General features: G+C 41.3%; 1 protein-coding gene across 1 annotated transcript; it reads left to right on the top strand.

The window, feature by feature from the left end:
* Positions 1–37: 37 nt before the first annotated feature.
* LRRC66 (leucine rich repeat containing 66) lies at positions 38–26,353 on the top strand. The gene is made up of 5 exons (XM_027544487.1): positions 38–320; positions 3,158–3,658; positions 15,580–15,749; positions 20,847–21,036; positions 22,635–26,353. Exons 2-5 carry the CDS (start codon positions 3,163–3,165, stop codon positions 24,350–24,352), a joined length of 2,574 nt encoding a protein of 857 aa, XP_027400288.1. The 5' UTR covers positions 38–320; positions 3,158–3,162; the 3' UTR covers positions 24,353–26,353.

Here is a 26,353-nt window from a genome sequence, read left to right as displayed (position 1 = left end):
TGAAATAGCTTGAGAATTGGGCACCCCCAGTATTTATGTCATCTCTCTGGAATCCTAGAGCTCAGAGTGAGAAGTTGTACAGTCCCAGTCTGGAAGGTCCTGCCCTCTGCACTGCAGAAGGCCTCTCTCTCTGGTGGCTTTTCCCAACATCCCAGGGGAATGTGCATTACAAGAGGCCAGAGCTTAGATAAGAAGGGGTTAAAGGTTTGCCAGAGGGCAGGCTCCAGGGCCGATGGGTGGAGCCTCAGAGGCTCGGGTCTAAAATCCTCACCTGGCATGATTCAGAGAGACCCACTGGAAAGAATCCCTGAGGACCGGAGGTATGCCCAAGAAACAGTGTTCCTGGTGTGTGCTTTCTACGTCTTGGCAAAACTAGCCTCTCTCGCTTTTTCCTTCTAATTGTGGTAACTTCTCTTTCATGTAGGAATGGACTCGTTTCCTTTCTACTTTCTGATTTTTCTACTGCTTTCTCCCTACCTCTCTCACTGACACACCCAATATTTCTAACTGTTTCCTCATTACTTCAGCCTGAATGTGTCCATTTATAGATTTACATTTCACCTAATTGTCTCCAGTAGCCTCAGAAAATTTTTCTGGAGTTCTCAGATGTTCCTTACCTAACATAGAAGTTTGTTTTAGTGTGTGTATATATATATATATATATATATATATATATATGTATATGTATAATCTTTTGAATTTATTTTTAATTGGAGGATAATTGCTTTAAAATATGTTGGTTTCTGCCATACGACAATGCAGAGGGGATATATGTATATTATGGCTAGTTTGCATTGTTGTATAATATTTTTTAATTTATGAATTAATACCTTTCACTTTAAGATATAAAGTTATCCTTATCAGCTGTTTTGAAGTCAAATCTACTAGTTACAGATAAATCTCTTCAACTTAGAAAGAATCAGGTAAGTGGGGGGAAAAAAGTGATTTTTAAGTCCCCTTAAGAAAAAACTTTTCAACCGCATGTTTCTCTTTAATATTATAGTATGCCTCTGAATGATGACTTTTTTCTGTTACTGCTGATATTGTGACATTAGCTTGCTATATAATTGCATACTGATGATTTCAGCTTTGAAATGTAGTAACAAATACCTTTCTGACTATACAAATTAATTCAATTGCTGGTATTACAAAAGAGGTATGCTTTAAAAATCAGTCACTCCTCCATGCTGTAGGGCACCTTTGCAGTTCATGGCCATGTGTACCTGAATTTAGATACCCTTCAATTATGGGAGATTTGACCTTATATGAAACCAAAGTTTAAAAAGTTACATGGTAAGTTTCATTCACTCCATCTATTCATTTATCCAAGCAGAGTATAACCCTATGACAAACTGCAGACTTAAAAATATAGAACATGGGGGGAATATATAAATTTAGATGATAAATAGGTTGATGATACAGATATATCCCTATTTATAGATAGCATAGTCCTATGACAGACTGAAGACTATTAAAAATATTTTTTAAATAGGGGAACTTTATGTATATAAATTTTAGATGATAAATAGGTTGATGATATAGATACAGCCCTATTTATATATAGCATAGTCTTATGACTGAAGAGTATTAAAAATATTAAAAAGTGGAGGAACTTTTATCTTTATATATGTGTATGTGTATATATATAAAAACATGGCCCTTACCATCTGGGAGCTGTTGTTTTTTGGGGTGTTTAAAACAGATACAAAGCGAAGCAATGCAGGATAGTATTGATATCCTGTCAAATTGAATGTTGTTAACATATATTCATTCATTCAATAAATATTTATTGAAAGGTTTCTGGATAAAATAGAGGCCAAAGCAGGAAAAAGGGTCTTAAGGTCATAGGATCTGTGATAGATCTAGAAGGACATACGTAGGTTTTGAACTGAGAAGAGGAAAGGGCTTTGGGCTTGGAATTAGAGTGAACCAAAAGCTGATTGTTGCATGAGCTCTGCATATATATTGAGGTGCACAAGCCTCACCTCATAGGTACTTCCTATGTGCTTTCAAAACTAGTTCATAAAGTTATGTAAATAATACAAAGCCTAGGATGCTGACCCGAGGGATTTGGACTATAGGCACTGAGGATCCCTTTAAGGATTTTGAATGAGGGAATGAAATGAGGAAAACAATACTGTGGGGAAATAACCCTTCAGAATTTCACTGGATAAACCAAGAAGGAAAATCAAGAGGCAGTAAAAATGGCAGGAAAACTAGTTAGCCCATTCTAGTACTCAGATGAGTGACGAGAACGAGAGTGGTGCCATTAGAGCAGAAAGGGTGATTTGTCGTAAACCTACCTGCTGAATCATGTTATCTGTACACACGCTGATTTTTAACAGAATTTAGTAATTAAATCACAAAAGTATTCATTTACTTTTCTTTTAAAATTGTTTTTGGGTATACCTTCAGGCATTATGATTTGTAGATACTTGTTTTAAAGCTTTTGATTGCTTTCAAGAATCTCTGATGAAGATACTTGAGTTTCTGTATCTTACATCTTCATGGATCCTAGGCAAACCATCCTTTTTATAACCCACCCCTCCTTTTTTTTAGTGTTGTATATGTCTCATTTCCGGAGGATTTGAAAGGTCACCAAAGCCACAAAGACAAAGCTTGTAGTTCCTCCAGTCGTTTAAAAAAAATCATGAGTCTCTTTCACATGAGTTGAACTTTTCACCAATACAGTTCTGTGGTTTAGTGTAACTGGATGACTTGTCACTCACATGGTAAAGCACAAGGCTGATTACAGTGCTGTAAGATAAACATAATAGACTTTACTCAGTGCTAATGACCAGCAAGGAACAGGGAAGTGTTTAATCTTGGTAGGTTTCCCTCATTCTAAAGTAGACTGTAGGGCGAATGGTCCTGGAAAAGCAGACACAGAGGTGAGACCCAAGCGAATATGTATTTTTTGACAGATTGTGGTGGAGGGCAGTGGGGGGAGAGGGTCTTTCTTTTAAAATGTGACATAAATGTAATTTTACACTATAGCTGTATACCATTTTGGCAATTTGTAAGAAATCAAACATCCACTTAAATTGACAATCAAGGCAAGATAACTTTGCTAAGTCTTAAATTGAATATTAAATTTTCTGCTTATTTGCTGTTTGTACACAAGTCATTTTGAATAAGTCAATTTTTCTTTCTCCAGGCATTATGAAAAACCTGTGTTTCAGAGTGATTACCATGGTTATAGGTCTTTATTTTACTGGCACAATGACAAACCCATCAAGAAAAAGCAGTATTTTATTCAATTCCAAGTACCAATGGAATGGATATCTTACAACAAATTGCTCTTTTGCTGGAAAGCATGAAATACCCATGGACATACCACAGATGGCACCCACAGTGGATGACAGTTCCAATTTCTTGAGGGTTCTCTTACAAACTCACATGAAAAAAGAAGAATGGAACATAAAACACCTGGACCTTAGTAACAATCTCATATCAAAAATAACCTTAAGCTCTCTTGAACATTTTCATGCTTTGGAAACATTAAACCTCAGCAACAATGCCATTCACTCAGTATTATTGGATCTACCCAGTTTTAAGTCCTCATGGGTGAAACGCCACAGAGGCAGCTTGAGAAATCGGCTTCCATTTCTCAAGTTGCTTACTCTTCAACGAAATAAACTCAGCAACATTCCCAAGGGTAAGTACAATTTTAAAAGATGGACCAAGAAACCACAAGTATTTGGAGAGCTAATATGCTTGCTTAGTTGCTCAGTCACATCTGACCCTAGTGACACTTTTGACTGTACCCAACCAGGTTCCTCTGTCCATGGGATTTTTCAGGCAAGAATACTGGAGTGGATTACCATTTACTTTTCCAGAGAATCTTCCTGACCGAGGGATCAAACCTGTGTCTCCTATGTCTCCTGCATTATAGGCAGATTCTTTACCCACTGAGTCATAATGTTTTGTGTCAATAAGAATTCCAGGTTTGTTTTCAGTTTCAGGAAAACAGCTGCAAGTACAGCAATTTGATCAGAGTAAATAAAATAAAAGGATTTCCCTGGTGGCTCATACGATGGACTCTGCCTGCAATGCAGGAGACCCCGCTTCGATCCCTGAGTCAGGAAGATGCCCTGGAGAAGGAAATGGCAACCCACTACAGAATTTTTGCCTGGAAAATCCCATGGATGGAGAAGTCTGGAGGGCTACCATCCATGGGATCACAAAGAGTCAGACACAACTGAGTGACTAACTTCACTTTCACTTTTCAAATATAATAAAAGGAGTTTCTTATGAAAATTTTAAGTTTATAATGTGTGGAATTTAAAATCAATGTAATTTAATCTCCTGTTGCCATAACTTATATTGATATTATATGAATTTGTCAAGAGGTACTAATAATAGGAAGTATTTAAGTACTAAATAATAATGCATTATTTTAAATTACCTAATTTGATTTATGTATATTTGTTACTAATTATAGAAAAGCATTGAGAAATAACTAGTTCAGATACTTTTAATATGTAACAATTCAAATTAAATGTTGCCATATTTATAATTTTTGTTTCTACAGAATACATTTTACATCTACTTATCTAGTTCTCCTCCAAATGTAGACTATACATATGCTAATATTATATGTAAACTCTTATTAAATCAAAATTAGAACTCATCAGAACACATATTATATTATTTTATAATAAATACCCATCCATTCTGATACTCAGTAATCTACATGTTGGAGTTCCTTAACTCCAATGTCTTTATTTAGAAAATATATAATAATACTAATAATAATGTTTTATATTTTTATATTTTATAATGATGTTTTATTTAGAAAATAAATCAGATTTGTAAGCCACAGCTTCCTTTTTATATTCAGGAAAGCTACAGAGTTTCCTTTCCCTATTTGTTTTCAGTCTCAATCACTATTGTAAGTACTTGCTTTATGTTAGACCCTAAGGTGGCGCTAGTGGCAAAGAACCTGCCTGCCAGTGCAGGAGATGTGGGAGACGTAGGTTCAATCCCTGGATCAGGAAGATCCCTGGAGGAGGGCAGGGCAATCCACTCCAGTATTCTTGCCTGGAGAATCCCATAAACAGAGGAGCTTGGCAGGCTACAGTTCATAGGGTTGCACAGAGTCAGACATGCCCGAGACAACTTAGCACACAGGCATGCACATGCTAAAAAAGAAAATTTAAGAATATTTTCATTTCTCTCCATCTCAAATTATATTTAGTTTTTCTCATTTTCAGTTCTTTAATTTCATGTTTTTATTTTTTTATTTATTCATTTATCACCAGTTTCTGGTCTTGTTGTAAGCATAAATGTGGCAGTAATAGCCTGGCAGGTGAAGGGACAACTGTTCCAGTCACCATATCAGCAGAATTGTGTGAGGACAGGAGTCTTCTCTCCCTGACCTTTTCCATAAAAGCAGGGTGTAGTGTTTTCAGTGCAAAGTATAAACTAATTACATTTTATGATTTTTATTATACTGTTCTTATTGTAAAAGAAATACCTGTTATTCGTAGAATATTAGGAATTAAAGAAAAATTTAAAGGGAAACATTAAAGTCCCTCATGTAATATATATTCTTCAAGTTTATTCTTTATGCCTACTTATATATTTTTCTTTCAAAATTGTATCCTACTGCCCATATGTCATAACATAATTTTATATCACCGAATATTTGGAACATCATTACGTAATTAAGCAATCTCATAAATATTTTAAATAGTCAAATAATTTTCATATATGTTAGTTACTCAGTTGTGTCCAATTCTTTGCGACCCCATGGACTGTAGCCCACCAGGCTCCTCTGTCCATGAGATTCTCCAGGCAAGAATATTGGAGTGGGTAGCCATTCCCTTCTCCAGGAGATCTTCCCAACTCAGGGATAGAACCTGTGTCTCCTGCATTGGAAGGCAGATTCTTTACATCTGAGCCACCAGGGAAGCCCCAATTTTCACATATACATATATTATAATAAGTTCAGTTAAATAGCATTTAGATTATTTCCTTTTTGTTTGCTATAACTCTTTGATGAACATCATTAAAGCTACACATACTCACATGATATAGCAGTGTTTCCTAACTAGTGTGTTTAAATGTAAATCTCAACCCACAAATTCAGGTGAGCTGGATACATAACTATTGTTTATAATTCAGCAGAATTTCTAATTTTGAGCCCCCATCCTGCTAGCATCAGTTAGAGTGGGATGGAGAGATAGTGACAGTTACCATCAGTCTTTCATGGACTTTCATTTGTCTTTTCCTAGATTTGTACCATAGCTCTAGAATCTTATACCCCGACAAGGCATCAAAGTGTGTGTGTGTGTGTGCACGTGCACACATGCTCATATATGTATCCCTTACCCCTTCTAGCCAGAGAACATTTCTTTTCAGTCCTTCACTTTGGAGGAAATTCTTACCTGCTTTTGTTTCTTCAAAATCCTCTATCTAGATCTAGAAATTCCTTTCCTCTAAAGATTTAGGCCTTTAGTAAATAAAAGCCAAAAAGACATGATTCACCTCTGCTTTCTGCCTTATGATGTGCATTTGGGGGCTACTGTCCAGTTGCTGCCTGCGGGCTTCTCATTGCGGTGACTTCTCTTGCTGCGGAGCACAGGCTCTAGGCATGTGGGCTTCAGCGGTTGCAGCACACAGGCTCAGTAGTTGAGACTTGCAGGCCTTAGTGCTCGGGCTCAGTAGTTGTGCTGCATGGGCTTAGCTGCTCCGCGGCATGTGGAATCTTCCCCAGCCAGAGATCCAACCTGTGTCCCCTGCATTAGCAGGTGGATTCTTTCCACTGTGCCACCAGGGAGGGCCTCCCCTGGAACAATTAACACAGATCTTTTACTTTCTGCTTGAACGGAGAGAAAGGAAATAAGGAAAAGAGATAGGCAAAAGATTAATATGTCAAAATATTAGCCCACAACAGTAGAGAAATGCCGACTCTGTCTCCTTAAGGCAGATGAATTCCCCAGAGCTCACTGGAGGTTAGGATGCATACATTTCATTTAAGGACCAAATATCCCTATAAAATGCAGATACAGTCCCATCTTCTTTTCTCAAGTTAAACTTTTGCTTCCCAAAATATCAGGAAATATGTTAAACTTCCAAAGGAGGGGGAGAAATATATGAAATGAGCAAATCTTGTATCTGAAATTCTATTCAATAATAGAATTCTAGCATATAGAACTATGGAGAGATGAATAAAACAGATCAATGATGGAAGTCCAATGTAAGCCCTAAATCTAATTGGATATACTTGAGTTCTTTTCCATAGCATTTTGTGATTTGAAGTATTTTTCTGTAGTCATCATATACTTTCAGTTTTTACTAGGTTGAGTCCCCTCTAGCGTACCTTCCCATTCATTATTCTGTGACTATGGCTAGGTAACAATAAATTTGTTTTTGGCTAAATCTCAAGTTATCTTTTAAAATGTTAAGTAGTTATTGCAGTAGACATGATCCTAGCCCACTCTAATTCATAATTATAATCCATAAGCAGAGAATCATTTGTATCTATTTATATAGGTAAATAGATTTACAATGATCAATGCAAAGAAATAGAGGAAAACAATAGAATAGGAAATACTAGAGATCTCTTCAAGAAAATTAGTGAAACCAAGGGAACATTTCATGCAAAGATGGGCACAATAAAGGACAAAAATGGTATGGACCTAACAGAAGCAGAAGATATTAAGAAGTGACACAGAACTATACAAAAAAGATCTTCATGACCAAGATAACCACAATGGTGTGATCACTCACCTAGAGCCAGACATCCTGGTATGCGAAGTCAAGTGGGCCTTAGAAAGCATCACTACGAACAAAGCTAGTGGAGGTGATGGAATTCCAGTTGAGCTATTTCAAATTCTAAAAGATGATGCTGTGAAAGTGCTGCCCTCAATATGCCAGCAAATTTGGAAAACTCAGCAGTGGCCACAGGACTGGAAAAGGTCAGTTTTCATTCCAATCCCAAAGAAAGGCAATGCCAAAGAATGCTCAAACTACCACACAATTGCACTCATCTCACACGCTAGCAAAGTAATACTCAAAATTCTCCAAGCCTGGCTTCAACAGTACATGAACCGTGAACTTCCAGATGTTCAAGCTGAATTTAGAAAAGGCAGAGGAACCAGAGATCAAATTGCCAACATCTGTTGTATCATCAAAAAAGCAAAAGAGTTCGAGAAAAACATCAGCTTCTGCTTTATTGACTATACCAAAGCCTTTGACTGTGTGGATCACAATAAACTGGAAAATTCTGAAAGAGATGGGAATACCAGACCAGCTGACTTGCCTCCTGAGAAATCTGTATGCAGGTCAAGAAGCAACAGTTACAACTGGACATGGACTAATAGACTGGTTTCAAATCAGGAAAGAAGTACATCAAGGCTGTATACTGTCACCCTGCTTATTTAACTTCTACACAGAGTACATCATGAGAAATGCTGGGCTGGATGAAGCACAAGCTGGAATCAAGATTGTTGGGAGAAGTATCAATAACCTCAGATACACAGATGACACAACCCTTATGGCAGAAAGTGAAGAAGAACTAAAGAGCCTCTTGATGAAAGAGGAGAGTGAAAAAGTTGGCGTAAAACTCAACATTCAGAAAACTAAGATCATAGCATCCGGTCCCATCACTTCTGGAAACAATGACAGACTTCATGTTTTGGGGCTCCAAAATCACTGCAGATGGTGACTGCAGCCATGAAATTAAAAGATGCTTGCTCCTTGGAAGAAAAGCTATGACCAACCTAGACAGCATATTAAAAAGCAGAGACACTACTTTGCTAACAAAGGTCCTTCTAGTCAAAGCTATGGTTTTTCCAGTAGTCATGTACGATGTGAGAGTTGGACTATAAAGAAAGCTAGCACCAAAGAATTGATGCTTTTGAACTGTGGTGTTGGAGAAGGTGCCTGAGAGTTCCTTGGACTGCAAGGAGATCCAACCAGTCCATCCTAAATGAGATCAGTCCTGGGTGTTCATTAGAAGGACTGATGTTGAAGCTGAAACTCCAATATTTTGGCCACCTGATGCGAAGAACTGACTCATTTGAAAAGACCCTGATGCTGGGAAAGATTGAAAGCAGGAGAAGAAGGGGATGACAGAGGATGAGATGATTGGATGACATCACCATCGAAATGGACATGAGTTTGAGCAAGCTTCGGGAGTTGGTGATGGACAGGGAAGCCTGGCGTGCAGCAGTCCATGGGGTCACAAAGAGTTGGACTTGACTGAGTGACTGAACTGAACTGATTTACATAGGTGTTTGCTCTCATCTCAGTTAACAATTAATTAGAGATAATCTCAGCACCAATCAAACAATTGGCCTGTGGCACATGTGTACATTTATAAATCATGTTTGACATGTCTTAAAATAGTGACAGTTCATAGAGCCAGTGAAACGTTACTTTGACTCCAGAAAGCCCACTTTTGGAAGGGTAAAAGATCATATTGACTAACCCAATGTCAGCTGACTTCCTGTCTTGATACTGATCAGCTGTGATGTTACCAAAAATCTTCATGTTGGAAAAACACCCAGAGGAGGTACTGGCCTATATAATTTACAAAACAGAAGCCAACCATGAATTTAACCTTAATGATCACTTCACCTTCTTCCCATATTTTGGGAGTATAGCCTTAATAATGGAAAAATCAGTTAAAAAAAAATAGAAATCCTAGGGACTGGTCTACAGTTACACTATCCCACTTACATCAAGCAGTATTTTGGGAGTGCCCAAAAGTGCCTGAAAATATATCAGGACAAACATCTTACTGTGTTTCCAGTTATGCTGAAAGACCAGAGGTGACAACCTCACATTAACACACTAAATTCCAGAATCCAAGCGATAAGTATGTTATCAATGAGGCAAAATATTACCTGATTTTTGAAACTGGTAGAGAAGGAAAAAAAATGTAACCAGTGTATTGTTGAAAAAAAGAAGCATGTTGTATTCTTTTCATTTGTAGGATATTAAACTTTTCATCCTGATTGCTCCTTGGATTATGGAAATACCAATAACCAATGTTCTCAAAACCAATAAAGGTTCTAAAGTAACAAAATGAATATATGTCACTAAGCTAAGAGGGCAAGGTCTATGGCTCACCTATGTAAATTTGACCATATTAAGGGCTGATTTTATGAATCAAATATGTTATCCAGGACCATTGCAGACTCTATTCTAATTCTTAATACTTTTTGAACTTGAAGCCATAAACTTTATGTTATCAGATTATCACATTTGGAAGAGCATTTAGGAAGTTCAGAGTCCCAAGGAATGTTTCTAAGATAGTGTAATGTCTGGGCATACCCTCTGTAGCATTTTTTTCTAATAGACACTGAGATAATTTCTTGGAAGTAATAAAACTGTCTGGCCATTTAAATGCAAAGGCTAATCAAATTCCTGCCCCTTGTGGCCTAAGTGATCATCAGAAGACAGTTTAATAAATAATCCCATCTCCACAAAATTGCCTCCATATTTTTCTCCCAACATTTAACTCTCTTTAAACATGAAATGTGCTCTCTGATAACCAAGCCCCACCCAGTAATGCACCTCACAACCTCTTTCACTCACCTGAATGTCCCTCAACACTGATTCACCATGCAGTTTGTAAAAGAACATACTTCCCCTTATTGAGAAACACAGTCAAGGGTCTTGGAAGAGTTTACCCAAATTCCCCAACTCCATCTTGAGAGACCCCCAAACGAAAAGATCATTTGTAGAACTTCACCAGTTCTCTTAGTAGCAATAAAGCTTGATTCTCTAAAAGTAGAAGTAAAGAGAAAATCTTCATGTGGAAGGAATAACTGATCATCACAGTCTTAATTCCCATGTGCAAAAGTTTTCTTCTTCTTGTGGATCTTTGCTGGATATTATGAAGGAAGTCAAATAAAAAGGTATTTTTTATAACTGTCAATGTTCAAAAGCCTCCCCGCCCCCCATCCCCAAACATGCCTGGGCATGTTCTGGTTCCACTCTTCCAGTTTGTATTTATCAACCCCAAACTCCCAGTCCATCCCTCTCCCTTGCCAACCACAAGTCTGCTATCTTTATCTATGAGCCTGTTTTGGTTTTGTAGGTAAGTTCATATGTGCCTGTCATATGCGCATTTACTCTCTGCTTTATCTTTTGTATTCCTTGCTGGTGGTTTTGTCACTATAGTGTCCAGCTCTTGTGACCCCATGGACTGTAGCCTGCTAGGTTCCTCTGTCCATGGGATTTCCCAGGCAAGAATTCTGGAGTGTGTTGCCATTTCCTTCTCCAGGGAATTTTCCCGACCCAAGGGTCAAACCCCAGTGTCCTGCATTGCAGGCAGATTCTTTACCAACTGGCCTACCAGGGAAGTCCCTTGTATTACTCTACTCGTTTATTGACCTTAAGCAAGTCACTTAACCTAGAAAAGACTCCTGGTTCTTATCTTTACCTAGAGATAGTGGCACCCCACTCCAGTACTTTTGCCTGGAAAATCCCGTGGACGGAGAAGCCTGGTGGGCTGCAGTCCATGGGGTCGCTAGAGTCGGACACGACTGAGCGACTTCACTTTCACTTTTCACTTTCATGCATTGGAAAAGGAAATGGCAACCCATTCCAGTGTTCTTGTCTGGAGAATCCCAGGGACTGGGAGCCTGGTGGGCTGCCCTCTATGAGGTCGCACAGAGTCGGACACGACTGAAGCGACTTAGCAGCAGCAGCAGCAGCAATATATATAAAGGTTGATGTGAGGCTTAGAGAGAACATTTGTAAAAACTGTAACAGAGCGATGTATGTAAAACATCTCTCCTTCAACCTCATACAAAACAGATGTGCAAAAATGTTCTCTCTTAGGGCCATTTTGATCATCCTGAGTATCTAATTCTCTTTCCCATCCCAGTTCTTGCTACTGTACCTTAAAGGTACCTTAGTGGTAGCAGCTAAAATGCCCCTTAGTTGCTAACTGCCCCACCCCCCAATTTTATTTCAAAACTCAAACAGCTGAAGTGTTTGTTTGGTCTGGAGTTATTCCTGCTACAGACAGCTTCCACCGAGCTGGCAGAGGACGTTTGCTGAGAGCAGCCTCCCTGCCTCCTGCCAGCCTCATGTGGCAGCTACACCCATATGGCCTTGCTCTGCAGTGGGACACACTGGGCATGCCATAGGACACCTTGATACCAAGACCAAAGCACCTCTGGTTTACAGAGGGGGCACATCAGCCTGCAGAGCTGGCTGAGATGAGACTGTGGTTTTTTTTTGGGGGGGGGGTCGTTTTTTTAAATGAAGTGTAGTTGACTTACAATGTACTAATTTCCGCTAAGTGATTCAGTCATACACACACACACATATAGATGTATATTCTTTTTTTATATTATTTTCCAATATGGTTTGCCGTAGGATATTGAATATAGTTCCCTGTGCTATATACAGTACAACCTCGTTGTCTATCCATCCTAAAGCTAATAGTTTGCACCTACCAACCCCACAGTCCCAGCCCCTCCCTCTCCTCTCCCCACTCCCAGCTTAGCAACCGCAGTCTGTTCTCTGTCCATGAGTCCGTTTCTGTTGTGTAGACAGGTTCATTTGTGCCATATTTTAGATTCCACATGTGCTGCTGCTGCTGCTCAGTCGCTTCAGTCGTGTCCGACTCTGTGCGACCCCATAGATGGCAGCCCACCAGGCTCCCCTGTCCCTGGGATTCTCCAGGCAAGAGTACTGGAGTGCGGTGCCATTGCCTTCTCCAAGATTCCACATGTAAGTGATATCATATGGTACTTGTCTTTCTCTGTCTGACTGACTTCACTTATCTCTAGATCCATCCATGTTGCTGCAAATGCAATTATTTAGTTCTTTTTTATGGTTGTGTAGTATTCCGTTGTATACACGTGCCACATCTTCTCTATCTTCATCTGTTGGTGGATCATTTAGGTTATTTCCATGCTTTTGCTCTCTCTTTTGACAGTGCTGCTATGAGCAGAACTGTGCATGTATTTTTTTGAACTAAATAGTTCTGTCTGAGTATGTTCCCAGAAGTAGGATTGCTGGATCGTATGATCATTCTGTTTTTATAAACCATTATTATTTTATCTTACTTGACTGTTTTCCTTGGTTTCTATGTTTTCTCACTTCTCTGATTAAATTTGCTCTTTGAAACTTGGGGAAGGCCTAGGAGGTTAAAGCTTTTCTACAGACGAGAGGTGGGGAACACAGGGCCCTGTCTCTGAGAAGGCCCCACAAGGTCCAGCTTCATTTCAAACCCACGGCTAGAGGTAGAGGTTTCAACACCCCCTGTCAATTGATAGATGTGGTCTCCTTCATCCCTGAACTCCTGGGGTACTTATTCAATTCAATTAAGCACTAGATATAGTAGCAACCATGAGCTTACATCCCTAAACAGGCCAGGAAATCTCATGAAAATGTTAAGAAACTCCTTCATCTCAGTTTCTGGGTGGCATTTTTTTCTCAAGACCCATATGTCTGCATATTAAAACACATAGGGATATTCTTCATTCCACAAAGAAACAGATTTTCTCCAGAGGTTATATTCAAAACATTTAACAAGTGACCTTTAGCCTGGGTTCCCAAGCTGGAAGCCTCCTGGCTGTACTGATGGAGTGGAATCTTTCTGGGGGAGGGAGGGGGAAGGGAGAACGCAGTCAGTCAAGTGCCCAGGGCAGTGGAGCAGCACACAAGGGCTCAGCGATGGCTGTTCATGAGCCAATATGGAAGACTTTCTCATATTGTATTCATGAGTATTCAGCATATGCCAGCTGAATATTAACCTTGGCTGTCTCTCATTGTTCTAAACATGAGGGCTTCTTGGCCTATTCTTTGTCTTCCTGTTTTTGATAGAGACATCATATTCATCTATAAGTACATGTCCCATCCAAAGCAGGCAGCCTTCATTCAGCTCCAGCCAAATGTTTCGTGCCATTTGAGACTTCCAATTTTTCAAGAAAAGTTAGAAATGTACATATTTGTATTGAATCTTTAATGTTGGCCCCACGACTTGTAAATTTCTGTGCAGGTCAACCACTGTGACCTCTAGCCTACGGAATGTATATCATACAACAGGCCTTACAAGTGTTCACAAAGATGTGAATTCTGCCCTGAAGGGACCAATCATCTGATGGAGAGACTGACAACCAAAGACTGTTTTATTGGTGGGGGCATAATTGCTTTGTGTAACTAATAGCTTTTTCTTGTGTGTGTGCTTTATCACGAACCCGACACAAGGTTTCTCTATTGTCTTCGTCCCCAGCACCAAGTGCCTTGCTCATAATATTTTGACTGAGTTGTCATCCTTGTGATCTCTTGCTTAGTCTATACAGCTGAAATGAACATATGAGGGCATAGATGTGAAGCCATTTCAATTAAGTCATCATCTCTCAGCATAAACAGTCTTATAGTAAGTACTCTGCAGATAGTAGACAAGGAATAAACCCTTGCGGAATTGAACCAACATGATCTGTATGTAGTAGTTTGTTAAAGACGCAGGCTACATGTGAGAACAGAGCAGAAGGAAATGTACAAATGCAGGGCTTCCTTGGGAGACTCATATGGGAAATCAAATTTTGAAGACTGCTATGGCTAGCACCTCATTCTCAATGTTTATCTTCAGTGCCAAACGGTTACTTATGGAATCAAGTGAAATACGAAGGCAGAGGCCAACCCTCAATTAGATGATTTTGCCAGAAAGTAAAATATATAGCTGTAACACATTACCTAATATAAGAATTTCTAGAAAACACTTATCAACAATAAGTAGTTAAAAGATAGAACTACAAAATAGAATAATAATCTCTGAAAAGGGGAAGAATTCATCCATGTAAATGAAGCATCAAAACAACTTTTTTCTCTATAACCATAGCAAGATCATCCAGTTTTACCCACAGGTCAATCAAATAAGCAAGTATTATAATTCTCTCATTCAATCCAGGTTAGATTTATTTTACTGGTGCTCTTATAAAATTATCATGTGCGTGCGTGCGTGCTAAGTAGCTTCAGTGGTGTTCGACTCTTTGTGACCCTGAAGACAATACCCTGCCAGGCTCCTCTGTCCGTGGGATTCTCCAGGCAAGACTATTGGAGTGGGTTGCCATCGCCTCTTCCAGGGGATCTTCCCCACCCAGGGACTGAACCCACATCTCTTATGTCTCCTGCATTGGCAAGCAGGTTCTTTACCACTAGCGCCACCTGGCAAGCCCCCAAATTAGCACATGTTCTTATAAAGAAAGAATTGAAAGTGTATAAAATAAAAGCATAGTCTCACCTTTCTTCACCATCCTGCTCCAAAGTGTAAATACCACTGGTACCTTAGTTCATCTCCTTCCAGGCCTTCTTCTCTGCTCTCTCAAAACATATGTATCTGGTTCTTCTTTTGCAAAAACATTAGAATTATACTCCGTACTTTTCTGAAAATTAACGTTTACCTTCCTGTTCAGTCAGTTCATATTGGTCTATCCCATTCTCTTTTAAGGCTACACAGTATTTATAGTATTGATAGACTACCCTTTGTTTGCCTCTTTCTCTGTTGTGAACCATTTAAGTTGTATGCAGTTTCCTCCCATTATAAACAATGCTGCAGTAAATGTCAGATTTATATTTCAAACTGCTTTTTAATTTTAACAGGACTATGGAAACTGAAGTCATTGCAGAGTTTGGATCTGTCATTCAACAGGATATCGCAAATTGGTTTGTCTGATTTTCATAACTGCCTGCAACTGGAAAACCTCCATTTAAAGAGCAACAGGATATTCAGAATTCATCCAGAAGCCTTCAAGGACCTAAAAAAATTACAGGTTAGAAAATAAAGTTTATAACATCTCAAATATGTGGACCTACAGGCAATTACATTAGAACTCTTCATTGAACAGTTTGTACATGCCCAATAGTACTGGCTACTAATCAAAAAATATAAGTCTATTTTAAGATTCCCCTGAAAAAGTTGAAGTCTCTCTCTCGCCTCAAAACTCCAAGGCCTCAGTAGTGGACATGAATTTTATTTGAACGTTAATACTCAGCAGCAAGAATAGGCACATTATTTTTCCTAAGTCAAATTAAACCCAGCTCTGAGCTTTCACTTGCCAATTGGCAAGAAAATGAATCTTAGTTATTAGGAACGCTCCCTCCCCAAACTACAAGATCAGTCAAATATCCCTGGTGTTTGATGCAGTTTGGGATGCTATGGGCCTATATGGACTCTACACCCATAAGGCCCAGGACCCCATGAATCTCAGAAGGCTAGTGACCCTGGTGCCTCCACACCAAAATTGGACACAGAATAATACAAATAATAATGATATCAACATATACTTGCATCGCACATACCACATGTCACATATGGTTATAAACATCAGACCAATGATGGGGGGACCGATGTCACATTTTAGAGCCCTGCTGCCTGGCTCTTGGGCACCCTGCAGTGAATCTCACCAAGGTCCTGACATCCTGACAGCTGTGTGAGGAGCTCCCAGAGCCCTGCTCTAGTTCTGACAGCCCTAGCCCCTTCTCCTCCAAGCCCCTTTCTCCCACCTCCCCGTCTTTGAAGAGATACTGTAAAATCTCTCCTCAGTGCTCCTTTAGAAATACCAAAGTGGCCAGCAGTGTGGCACCTAGAGATGCCTTGTGCTGTGTTTGGTTGCTCAGTCGTGTCCAACTCTTTGTGACCCCATGGGCTGTAGCCCGCCAGGCTCCTTTGTCCATGGGGATTCTCCAGGCAAGAATACTGGAGTAGGTTGTCATGCCCTCCTCCAGGGGACCTTCCCCACCCAGGGATTGAACCCAGGTCTCCCACATTGCAGGCAGATTCTTTACCACTGAGCCACCAGGGAAGCCCCTTTGAGGACATACATTATGTCTATTTTGTTTTCTAGTGCTTAACGTCTGTCCAGTACGTACCATGCATTTACAAACTCTTGGTGAACAAACAAAGGAATGAATGGATAGATGATGATCATGCATAGGTGTATACGTTATCTATTGCTGTGTAACAAATTACTGCAAACCTGGCAGTCTAAAACTACACACATGTATTTATCTGATGCCTTCTGTGGATCAGCAATCCAGGCAAGGCTTGGCTGGGGCCTCTGCTGAAAGTGTCTCAAGAGACTGCAGTCAAGATGTTGGCCAGGGCTGGAGTCTTACCTGAAGGCCCAACTGAGGAAGGATTCACTTCCAAGGCCACGTGGTTATCGGCAGGACTCAGTTCCACATGGGCTATTGGGCTGAAGGCTCAGTTCCTTGGTGGCTGTCAGCGTAAGCCTGCACTTGTTTCTGTGCCATGTGGGCTTCCACACAGCAGTACACAGCATGGCAGCTGGCTTCAGAGCCCAAAGGAGAAAGCCTGCTAGCAAGAACATTATAGGCTCATGGAATGTAATCACGGGAGAGATGTCTCATTGCTTTCAGCATAGTCTATTTGTTAGAAGCAAAGCAGAGGTCTCACCTCTCCCCCTCCAAGGGGAGGCAATGACTCAAAGGATGTGAATGTGGGGAAGGTTTTCTGGGGACCTGTCTGCCATAGTAGTTATCAGAGCAGATGAAAAAGTCTACTTAACTTGGCAGCACTCCACAATTTGCCACAGAAATATTGTCAGATTGCCTAGAACCTCATTTAGTATGTTGTATTCTGATTATGTGTGTGTGTGAGTGCTGAGTCGTTTCAGTCATGTTTGACTCTTTGTGACCTCATGAACTATAGCCCGCCAGGCTCCTCTGTCCATGGAGATTCTCCAGGCAAGAATACTGAAGTTAGTTGCCATGCCCTCCTCCAGGGGATTTTCCCAACCCAGGGACTGAACTCACATCTCTTGCATCTCCTGCATTGGAGGCAGATTCTTTTAATGCTGACCCACCAAGGAAGCCCATACTGATTATATTTATATATATAATTTCCCTATGCCTGTTTTATTTCCTATGCATTTTTATTGTACTTATAAATAAAAGTCTTCTGCAGCTCACAGGTAATAGATGCTACAGGCAGACTAAAAAATAAACCCAAGAATGTTTAAATCATCTGTAATTCTAAATTACCTGAGTTGCCCAGAATAATACAATTTCTCCTCTCTTATCCCTTCTGCATGTTCAGCAATAACTCTAAAACCTGGTTTGGGGACATGATGAGAATCTTTGGTACCAGAAAGCTGAATATTAAAATGGGTGCTGTTTTTTTTTCCCCCCAGATGATATATTTAATGCTTGCACTATGTGTCTTCTTATGTGGGAATCTTTTCAGAAGCCAGATAGATTTTTTAAAGCATAAATCCATCCTCGTGTTTAGATAGAATGAAAATGTTTCATTGGCATTTCAAATTAGCCTTCCTTTTTGCATGCCATTCTTCCTAGCATAGTGATTTGTTACCAACATTATATGCTTCTCCCAATCTCTACAATATAAAGTACATTCCTTTCAAATGATGGTGAATGGTCACTTCTTTAGCCAAATTGGTCTATTCTGTTTTCATCTTTTCTCAGAAATTACCCCTCCTGAATCATTTTATTAGCTTTCTGTCCTCTATTCTGTTTTGATTTCAGTTTCATGATTTGTAACATAATAGCTAACTAGGATGAAAAAGCAGATGTGCACAAAGAAGAAAATACCCATCAAAACATTAGAATATCTCACCTGTTGATGAGAATGGTGTATGTCAGGGGACATTCAACTTTAAGGGATCCAATATGTTGCATTTTCCTTTGTGTGCCGTTTCTCAAGGACTCTCTGTTCCTTATCAGTTCCTGGAATACAGGAACGAGTAGAGCTGCATGCAGGTCTCAGGACTGAGATCATGGGAAAGGGAACCTGCTTGGATTCCTTTCAGTGACTCCCTTCAGTGACTCACTTCAGCGACCTTGTATGTATTAGACTATCCATTTAGTTGCAACTGGTGGAATTTCATTCTTTGTAATGGCTGAGTAATCATTTTACTGAAGATATATAAGCATGCAGTTCTGCTAATAAAATACCCTTGCTCCACTAGAGACCTTGGTCCCCTGCACCCTTCTTTCTGTCTTCATTCTCATCAGAATGTGGAAGCCTGCCAAGCTCACTTTCTCACCCAGGCTTTCAAGACCTCCTTGAGAGAGACTTGTGCCTTCATGAGCGGTACAAGTCCTCTGCATGGGCTTTATTGGTTTTCCATGTAACCCAAGAGATACTGCTCTCTCTCTCTTTTTCTCTCTTTCTTTTCGTCAACTCCAGTCCCCAGGTCTTGGTCTGTAAAAGACCACAACAGGTATACACAGAAAGCTCTTGATCCTAGACAAGGCCAGGCCAAAGGAAAGTTGTTTTGTGTATGTCTTCCAAATCTCATTTCCTATTTTTGACCACCTTCCTTTAAGAGTTAAGAGTGCTTGGTTACTCAACAAAGCAAAGATCACTACTTCACTATTGAGTATTGGTTATGGTGTTGTTTGAGTGTTTAAATCAGCTTTTCTTAAGAATTTATATGACCTAAGATGCTAATACTGCTTTTTCCCTGAGTTTCTTAAACAATTGACCTGAATTACATTCAGACTTTCTGGTTTTTATCCATGGCTCTCTTTTTACTTTTCAGCAAAGTTTGCATTTATGATTTGCTTTCAAACCCCATGATCCCACTCTGGTGCCTCACACTCCAGGCCTCCTCTGCCCAGCCGTTCACTTCAGGGCAGTGAGCGCTTAGGCTCCAAGAGGCTGTATTCTGGAATAGAAGGCACCCAGCTGCAGAGGCAGATCAGACTTTAACTCTGCCATTCATTCATTCATTTGTTCATTCCTCCATTATTTTCTGAACATGTGGGTACCAAGTTCTAGGACTAGGGACTATGTGGGATATACTGTGACCCATCCAGTTTCCTCCTTTGTAAAAAAGGGGAAATGACAAAGCTGTTGTGAGGATCAGAGATAAGGCATGTAAAGCACCCAGGAGAATGCCTGGTACACAGCAGCAGTGCTCTGTAGACAGCAGCGAGAGCTACACCTAACTCTGTTTCCCCTACCCCATAACACCCCTGCAAGATCCAACTTCAGCAGATCCTGCTCTGTGTTTCTAGAGTCACTGAGTCCTTTTTGTTCCTCACATTCCCTTTTGTTTCATATGAGACTAGGAAAAGTAGTCATTTTGTGTATACTGAGTAGCCATGGATGCAGAGAAAGCCACTACCTTTAAGATAAGGTAGTATCTTATCTTCACACCTGATGTGAAGAGCAGACTCACTGGAAAAGACCCTGATGCTGGGAAACATAGAAGGCAAAAGGAGAAGTGGGCAGCAGAGGACAAGATGGTTAAATAGCATCATCAACTCAGGGCATGAATTTGAGCAAACTCTGGGAGATAGCGGAAGACAGAGGAACCTGGAGTGCTGCAGTTCATGGGGTCACAAAGAATCAGAAACAACTAAGCCACTGAACCACAACATTTAAAATAATACTTGCAAAAGAATCCTCTTGGCTCCTTCTGTTCAATCACAGTTGTTCTTCTGGACTCTATCCTCATCATCCAATATTTTCTGCCACTTTCAAGATTACAGGGCTTCTAGACTTTCTAAACCTGGTACCTAATTCCAAATCTTGATAAAAATTGGGAGTCTAGGTTATATCTAGCAGTAAAAATCACAACTCTTAGGAAAAAAGGAAGGGAAAGTGGTTGGGCTTTTAATAAAGGCTCCAGACTTAAAGATTTCCCATACATTTAATCTTCAGAACAACCCTGAGAGATAGGCTCATTGAGAGTCAACAATTTGCTGAGTCTGACAGAGTTCTTAGGGGCAGAGCAGAGATTTAAACCCAGTAGTCTCTGACTCTGGAATCAGTGGGAAATTCATATCACTTCCATAGAGATATAGACTGTATCTGTAACTCATTTGTCTCCAAATGTCTTTATTCACAGACTGTCCTAATTTTTTTTTTTCTTGAGCAGATGGTAGACCTCAGCAACAATGGGCTGACAGCCATCCTGCCAGTGGTAATCATGGCCCTAGAACTTCCCCACCTGGAGGCTGACCTGGCTGATAACCCATGGCAGTGTGACTACAGCCTGGCAGTCTTCCAAAATGTTATTTCTGAGTCCTGGAGGAAAAGGTGGAATGCTATTTGCAATGAGTCCATAGGTAAGTCAGTAGTACCTCTCCTCTCAGAAGTGGTTCCATTTAAACAGAAAAAAAATGTATACAAAACATTTAGTGTCATTTGAAACAATGACAGCCGCCTCAGGAGCAAGAGTGCATTAGTCATCCTTGGGCTGTATCACAGAACAATTGTTGGTATCCGTTTTCCTCAATTCATGAACAATTTTCTTCACATGGTCAGGAACCACTGGATTTGGTCAAAACCAGAAATTTCACAAAGAATGTTTCTCTACAACCCCCAATGTCATATTTTGTTACCCAAAAGAGTAACAAAATAATCAAAGAACTTCTAAAACTTGAACCATAATTAAGATACTTGCTACCCCTCTGAAAATATACACAAAACACACAAATTTAAAAAGAATATTTTTCTTTGATTTTTTTATCTGTCACTTTCCCAAACTGCTAAAATATGTGACTGGAATTGAATATTCTGGATTTTTTTTTTTTCACTATTAACTATCAGGCTTCTCTAGTGGCTCAGCGGTAAAGAATCCGCCTGCCAATGCTGGAGATGTGGGTTCAGTCCCTGGGTTGGGAAGATCCTTTGGAGAAGGATATGGCAGCCCACTTCAGTAGTCTTGCCTGGGAAATCCCATGGACAGAGGAGCCTGGCAACCACAGTCCATGAGGTTGCAAAGAGTCAGACACAACTGAGCAGTGAGCACTGTTGTTAGTAACTATCTTTGCTAAATCTAAAATCAAACTCCTAACTGGGAAAAAAGAGAGAAATAGACTTTTCTTTTCTTTTTTTTTTTAATGAGTTCTGGCCTCTGCTGTACTCAGGACTGCTATTGAGTAGAGACATGGCCATGTTTAACAGGTTTAGGAGAAATCCATAACGATGAGAGAAGTCTTAATAGTGTCAGCCACACTTGTTTCATCACTCTGTAAAAGCCACACCAGCCTTCTGAGTGTGGAAGGCAGAATGTCAGGAACCAGTAGAAAAACCTGAATATTTTTGCTGTTTACCAGCACTGAGGAATGGTGAGGAGATGATATAACAAACACAGGTGGGGCCAAGGCAGATTTTGCAGGGGGCTGATAGAATGTCCTCACAGATATGCAGTAAGTAGGTAAGGATGTGGAGAGAGGAGGGGCAATGTGACTGTACCCACAGCCTGGCTTCCTTCCTCCTGTGGGCAGGAGTCAGTCAGGAAGCCTAAGAAACACAGCCTCTGGGCCTTGGAGCCTCAGACCCAAGCCTGAGAGCCTCGTGTAAATGTGCACAGAGCCTTACACACACCGTTGGCATCAGACAACCAACCAATCAATCAGCCAGTAAAATTGCTAATCATGTAAAACAGACTAAATCTAGCTAGATAAGGACTGAGGCTTCCCTGGTGGCTCAGTGGTAAAGAATCTGCCTGCAAGTTAGGAGATGTGGGTTTGATCCCTGGGTCAGGAAGATCCTCTGGAGGAGGGCATGGCAATCCCCTCCAATATTCTTGCCTGGTGAATCCCATGGACAGAGGAGCCTAGCAGGCTACAGTCCATGGGGTTGCAAAGAGTAAACACGACTGAGTGACTGAGGACTCACAGATGCTTTTAAATCACTGGACTCTCATTCCCATTCTTAGGGAAGGAGGATGCACACTGGTGGACCCCCACAAGCAGAATGTCCAGAGAGACTCACCTTCCTCACGCTGATTTGAAACATATGAAAACCCTCATAGGGAGCAAAGCTGAGAGGGCCCAGGAAGTGCGCTTTTCCATGCTGGAGAAGGACACTGCAGGCTCTGATGCGGGTGACAGGCCGAGAGAGCTGCCAAAACGGGTTAGGAGGGCCGAGGATGTGCGTGCTGCTGGCAGAAAGGCAGACTCTTCCCAGGACCTGGTCCTGGCCGTCTGCCTGTCGGTGTTCATCACGTTCTTCGTGGCTTTCTGCCTGGGGGCTTTTGCAAGGCCTTATGTGGACAGACTGTGGCAACAGAGATGCCGGAAAAAAAGTCCAGGTTCAGCGTCAGGGAACGAGTATTCAAACCAGGCCTTCTACGATGAAATCGAAGGTGCGGTAAACCTTCAGCAGCCGAGGATGGATCTGCCCCAAACTTTCCACCATCTAAACCTCTATGAGAACCAAGCCCCACGCACCGCTGTGGTTCCAGCAAGAATGGTGGCACCGACCAGAAGGGAGGCTGGCGGCCTGCAGGACAGGGAACAACGCGGGGTCTCCACTGGGGCAGGAAGTGGGAAGGATACGGTTCCCCCAAATCACAGTGCAGCCCGGCGCGTTCTCTACGAACCGCCAAACGCCCATGACACCCAACGCACATCAGCGGGATGGGACCACATCTACAGGAATGATCCTGGAGAAGGCAACTATGACACTGTGGCCAGGCAAGTTTCCCTCAGTGAGCGTTCAGTGGGCATCCCTGCAGTGGCTGCCGGAATACAGACCAGCCCTAGCTCAGTCCGTAAGGATTCCGATGAACTAGGACCACCCTGCCCCAGAGAAACGACAGTGCCTCTCTCCCAAAGACCAGCACGCACACACACGCCCAGCACTGGGGAAGAGAGAGGAAGGGTCCCTCCACACTTCCCTTCGGAGTTTTCTAAGGAGAATGGGCAGAGCGCACAGCAGCAGAGGCTCCAGGGCGCCAGTGCTGAGGGACAGCCTCCCGCCCACTACGAAGCGGCCACGCTCAGTGACCTGGAAGACCCGTCCCCACCCGGCGGCCCTCCAGGATGCTGCGGGGACCTGCCAGTGACTCCAGCTTACCAGGAGCCCGCGCAAAAGCACACTCCTGACGCTCAGTACGAGGTGGACTCTGACTCTGATTCTGAGGAAGGGTCATTATTTACTCTGAGTTCAACAAGTTCAGAAGACTGGAGAAATGTGGCCGAAGAAGAGGCAGGTAGGGAGCAGAGCTGGAGAGCCGGGGAGCCCCCTGGGGACCAGGTCTCCTGTGAGAGGAGGGACAGTGTCAGGCCATTAGAGAGTCCTAAGGACAACATCGCCTTCCAGAAGACTCTGAGGAAATGTGAAAACCAGGAAGATCATTTTGGAAAAACTGTCACTTCTGACCCAGACTCTCATTTGTGCCAGACTCATCTGGAAAGTGCCTCTAACACCAATAATTATGAGGATCCCTTGCCCCGGTCATCAGGCAGCAGTTCTAGCAGTGAGGAGGTCCCAAGCATGTCCATTTACAATTACATCTCTGCTCTTCAACCCAGCGCAGTGGAGTGGCAGTACTCACTTAGAGACTTGGAATTTGCAAATGTGGATGCTTTACCACAAACACCACCGTGTTCTGCCAAAGTTCCCTCAGATCCTGACAAGTGTCTGTCGTGAAGGAAACACAGATGTTTGTAAAGAACTTTATGTTAAAGGAATAGACACAGCTCAAAACAGTATTCCTTCCAAGGTCACTGTAGGGCAGAACTTGAGAACCTCACAACAAGATTCTGAAGAGGACAAGAAGAATGGACACTGATGCAAATGAGGGGTGTGTATGTCCTCTTGGGGACAATGATTCCAGAAAGGTTATAAGTGCAACACCATTTGTGAAGGGGTAGGGGGCAGGAGGGGTTATTTGGAAGATGGTCTCAAGAGCCAGGTACCACTATTACAAGTGCTTTCAGATAAGGCCAGCTCCCTGAGCACATAGGAGCACTTCAGTGATAAAGACTGGGGTCAGCACTCAAAGCTGAGTCAATGAACTGGAGTCTCTAAATTCTTCTCTATGTTTAGTTAATTCTAATATAAAACTGCCATTCACAAGACATGGGTCATTTAGGTAGAGAAGCATTGAGATACCTAAACATCAAAGGTTCCAATTAATACATTTTACACTAAAATTTAACACTTATGGTATTGCAGTTAGAAAAAAAGGTGATTCCAGGTTTTATACTCAAATGCAGACCCAGAGAAACCTGATGGGAGTTAGCTGTCCATGTGAGGACCAGATCTGCTATAACAAACACAAGGATGTTCAACCTGAAAATCAAAGGGGATTCAAGTAACATTTTTGTGCATATTGAAGCACTTAGATGGAGCTGCTGAGGAGATTTTAATGAATTTTGCACAAAGAACAGCGCAGCTTTTTGGAGTTTGATTAGAAAACTACAAAACTGGAGGGATTCAGACCAATTCTAAATATTTGTTTAAAAAATGTTAATGGCGACTCTATTTTGTAGAACAAAGTATAAATTAAAAATTAATTTTCAGAAAGAGCATTTATGTTTCTTGTAAAAGAAAACGGTACTCCACTATTCTATGTTTGCCTGGTAAATGTCTATGTTGTTGTCATTTTTAGCCATGTCTGGCTTGGTCCCAGACCCTCTTGTCTTCTGACTCAGTTTCTTCTCCCTGAGTGAGCTATTACTTGTCATGGCTTTTAATTGTTATTTTCTGCTTCTGTAACTTCAGCTCTGAAATCTTTCTGGAACTTTAAACTCACATGCAGCTGCCTGTTGGATATCCCCATAGGCAGTTCAGTCTAAGCATGTCCAAAGTGAAACGCAGTAGCAGCCCCTAATCCTCTCCACCACCACCTCCCCCCCACCCCCCAGTCTGAGCCTCCATTTCACTATCTGCCCTGTTGCTCCATCCAGGAACCTGGGGGTCTTCCTCTCCTTGCTGCCCACATCTAATTATTTTCATTGAGTACGATCACTTCTAGCCCCTCAGTATCTGTCAAGTCTGTTCTATCCTCTCTGTCCACACAGCTCCAGCTTCAGTTCTCACCTTGACACTCCCCCTAGATCTGTGACGACAGCACACCAACTGGTTTCTTTAGCACTGGCCCTACGTGCCTTTATCATTCCCACGCTACAGCCAGGGAGTGGTTCCTAAAACCCAAGTATGATCACATGGCTCCCATTTTTTGTGGATGCAGTCTTTTCTGTTTTTTTTTTTTTTCCTTCTCTTTTATAATAGCACCACATAACTCCCTGTCTCCAGACCTTTGTCCACATCACATCTGCCTGCAATGTTCTTTCCAACCCCACCCAACAACCTCACCACCAAACAAGCCCCACTTTAAGCTCAACAGACCCTACCTGAGTCTCAGCCTTAACTGTCACTTCCTCATGGAAGCCTTCCTGGACCCCTAGATTCAGTTGGATTTTCCTGTTGCAAAGTTTCTCATTACACAAGCATTGTCCTTCACCAGGAGAACTTATCGCAAATAAAGTTGAATAATTATTTGTGTGATGGTTGGTTTACTGTCTGTCTGCCTCTTCTATACTCTTATCTCCACAAGAACAACAACAAAGTGTCTTGTCTCCTAAAGGTCTGGCATTTAATAGGTTCTCGATATATGGATTTATGAAATAAATGAATGAAAACGAA

The sequence above is a fragment of the Bos indicus x Bos taurus genome, chromosome 6 (assembly GCF_003369695.1).
Source record: "Bos indicus x Bos taurus breed Angus x Brahman F1 hybrid chromosome 6, Bos_hybrid_MaternalHap_v2.0, whole genome shotgun sequence".
NCBI classification, from domain to species: Eukaryota; Metazoa; Chordata; class Mammalia; order Artiodactyla; family Bovidae; genus Bos; species Bos indicus x Bos taurus.
This window is presented reverse-complemented; position numbering and strand designations above follow the sequence as displayed.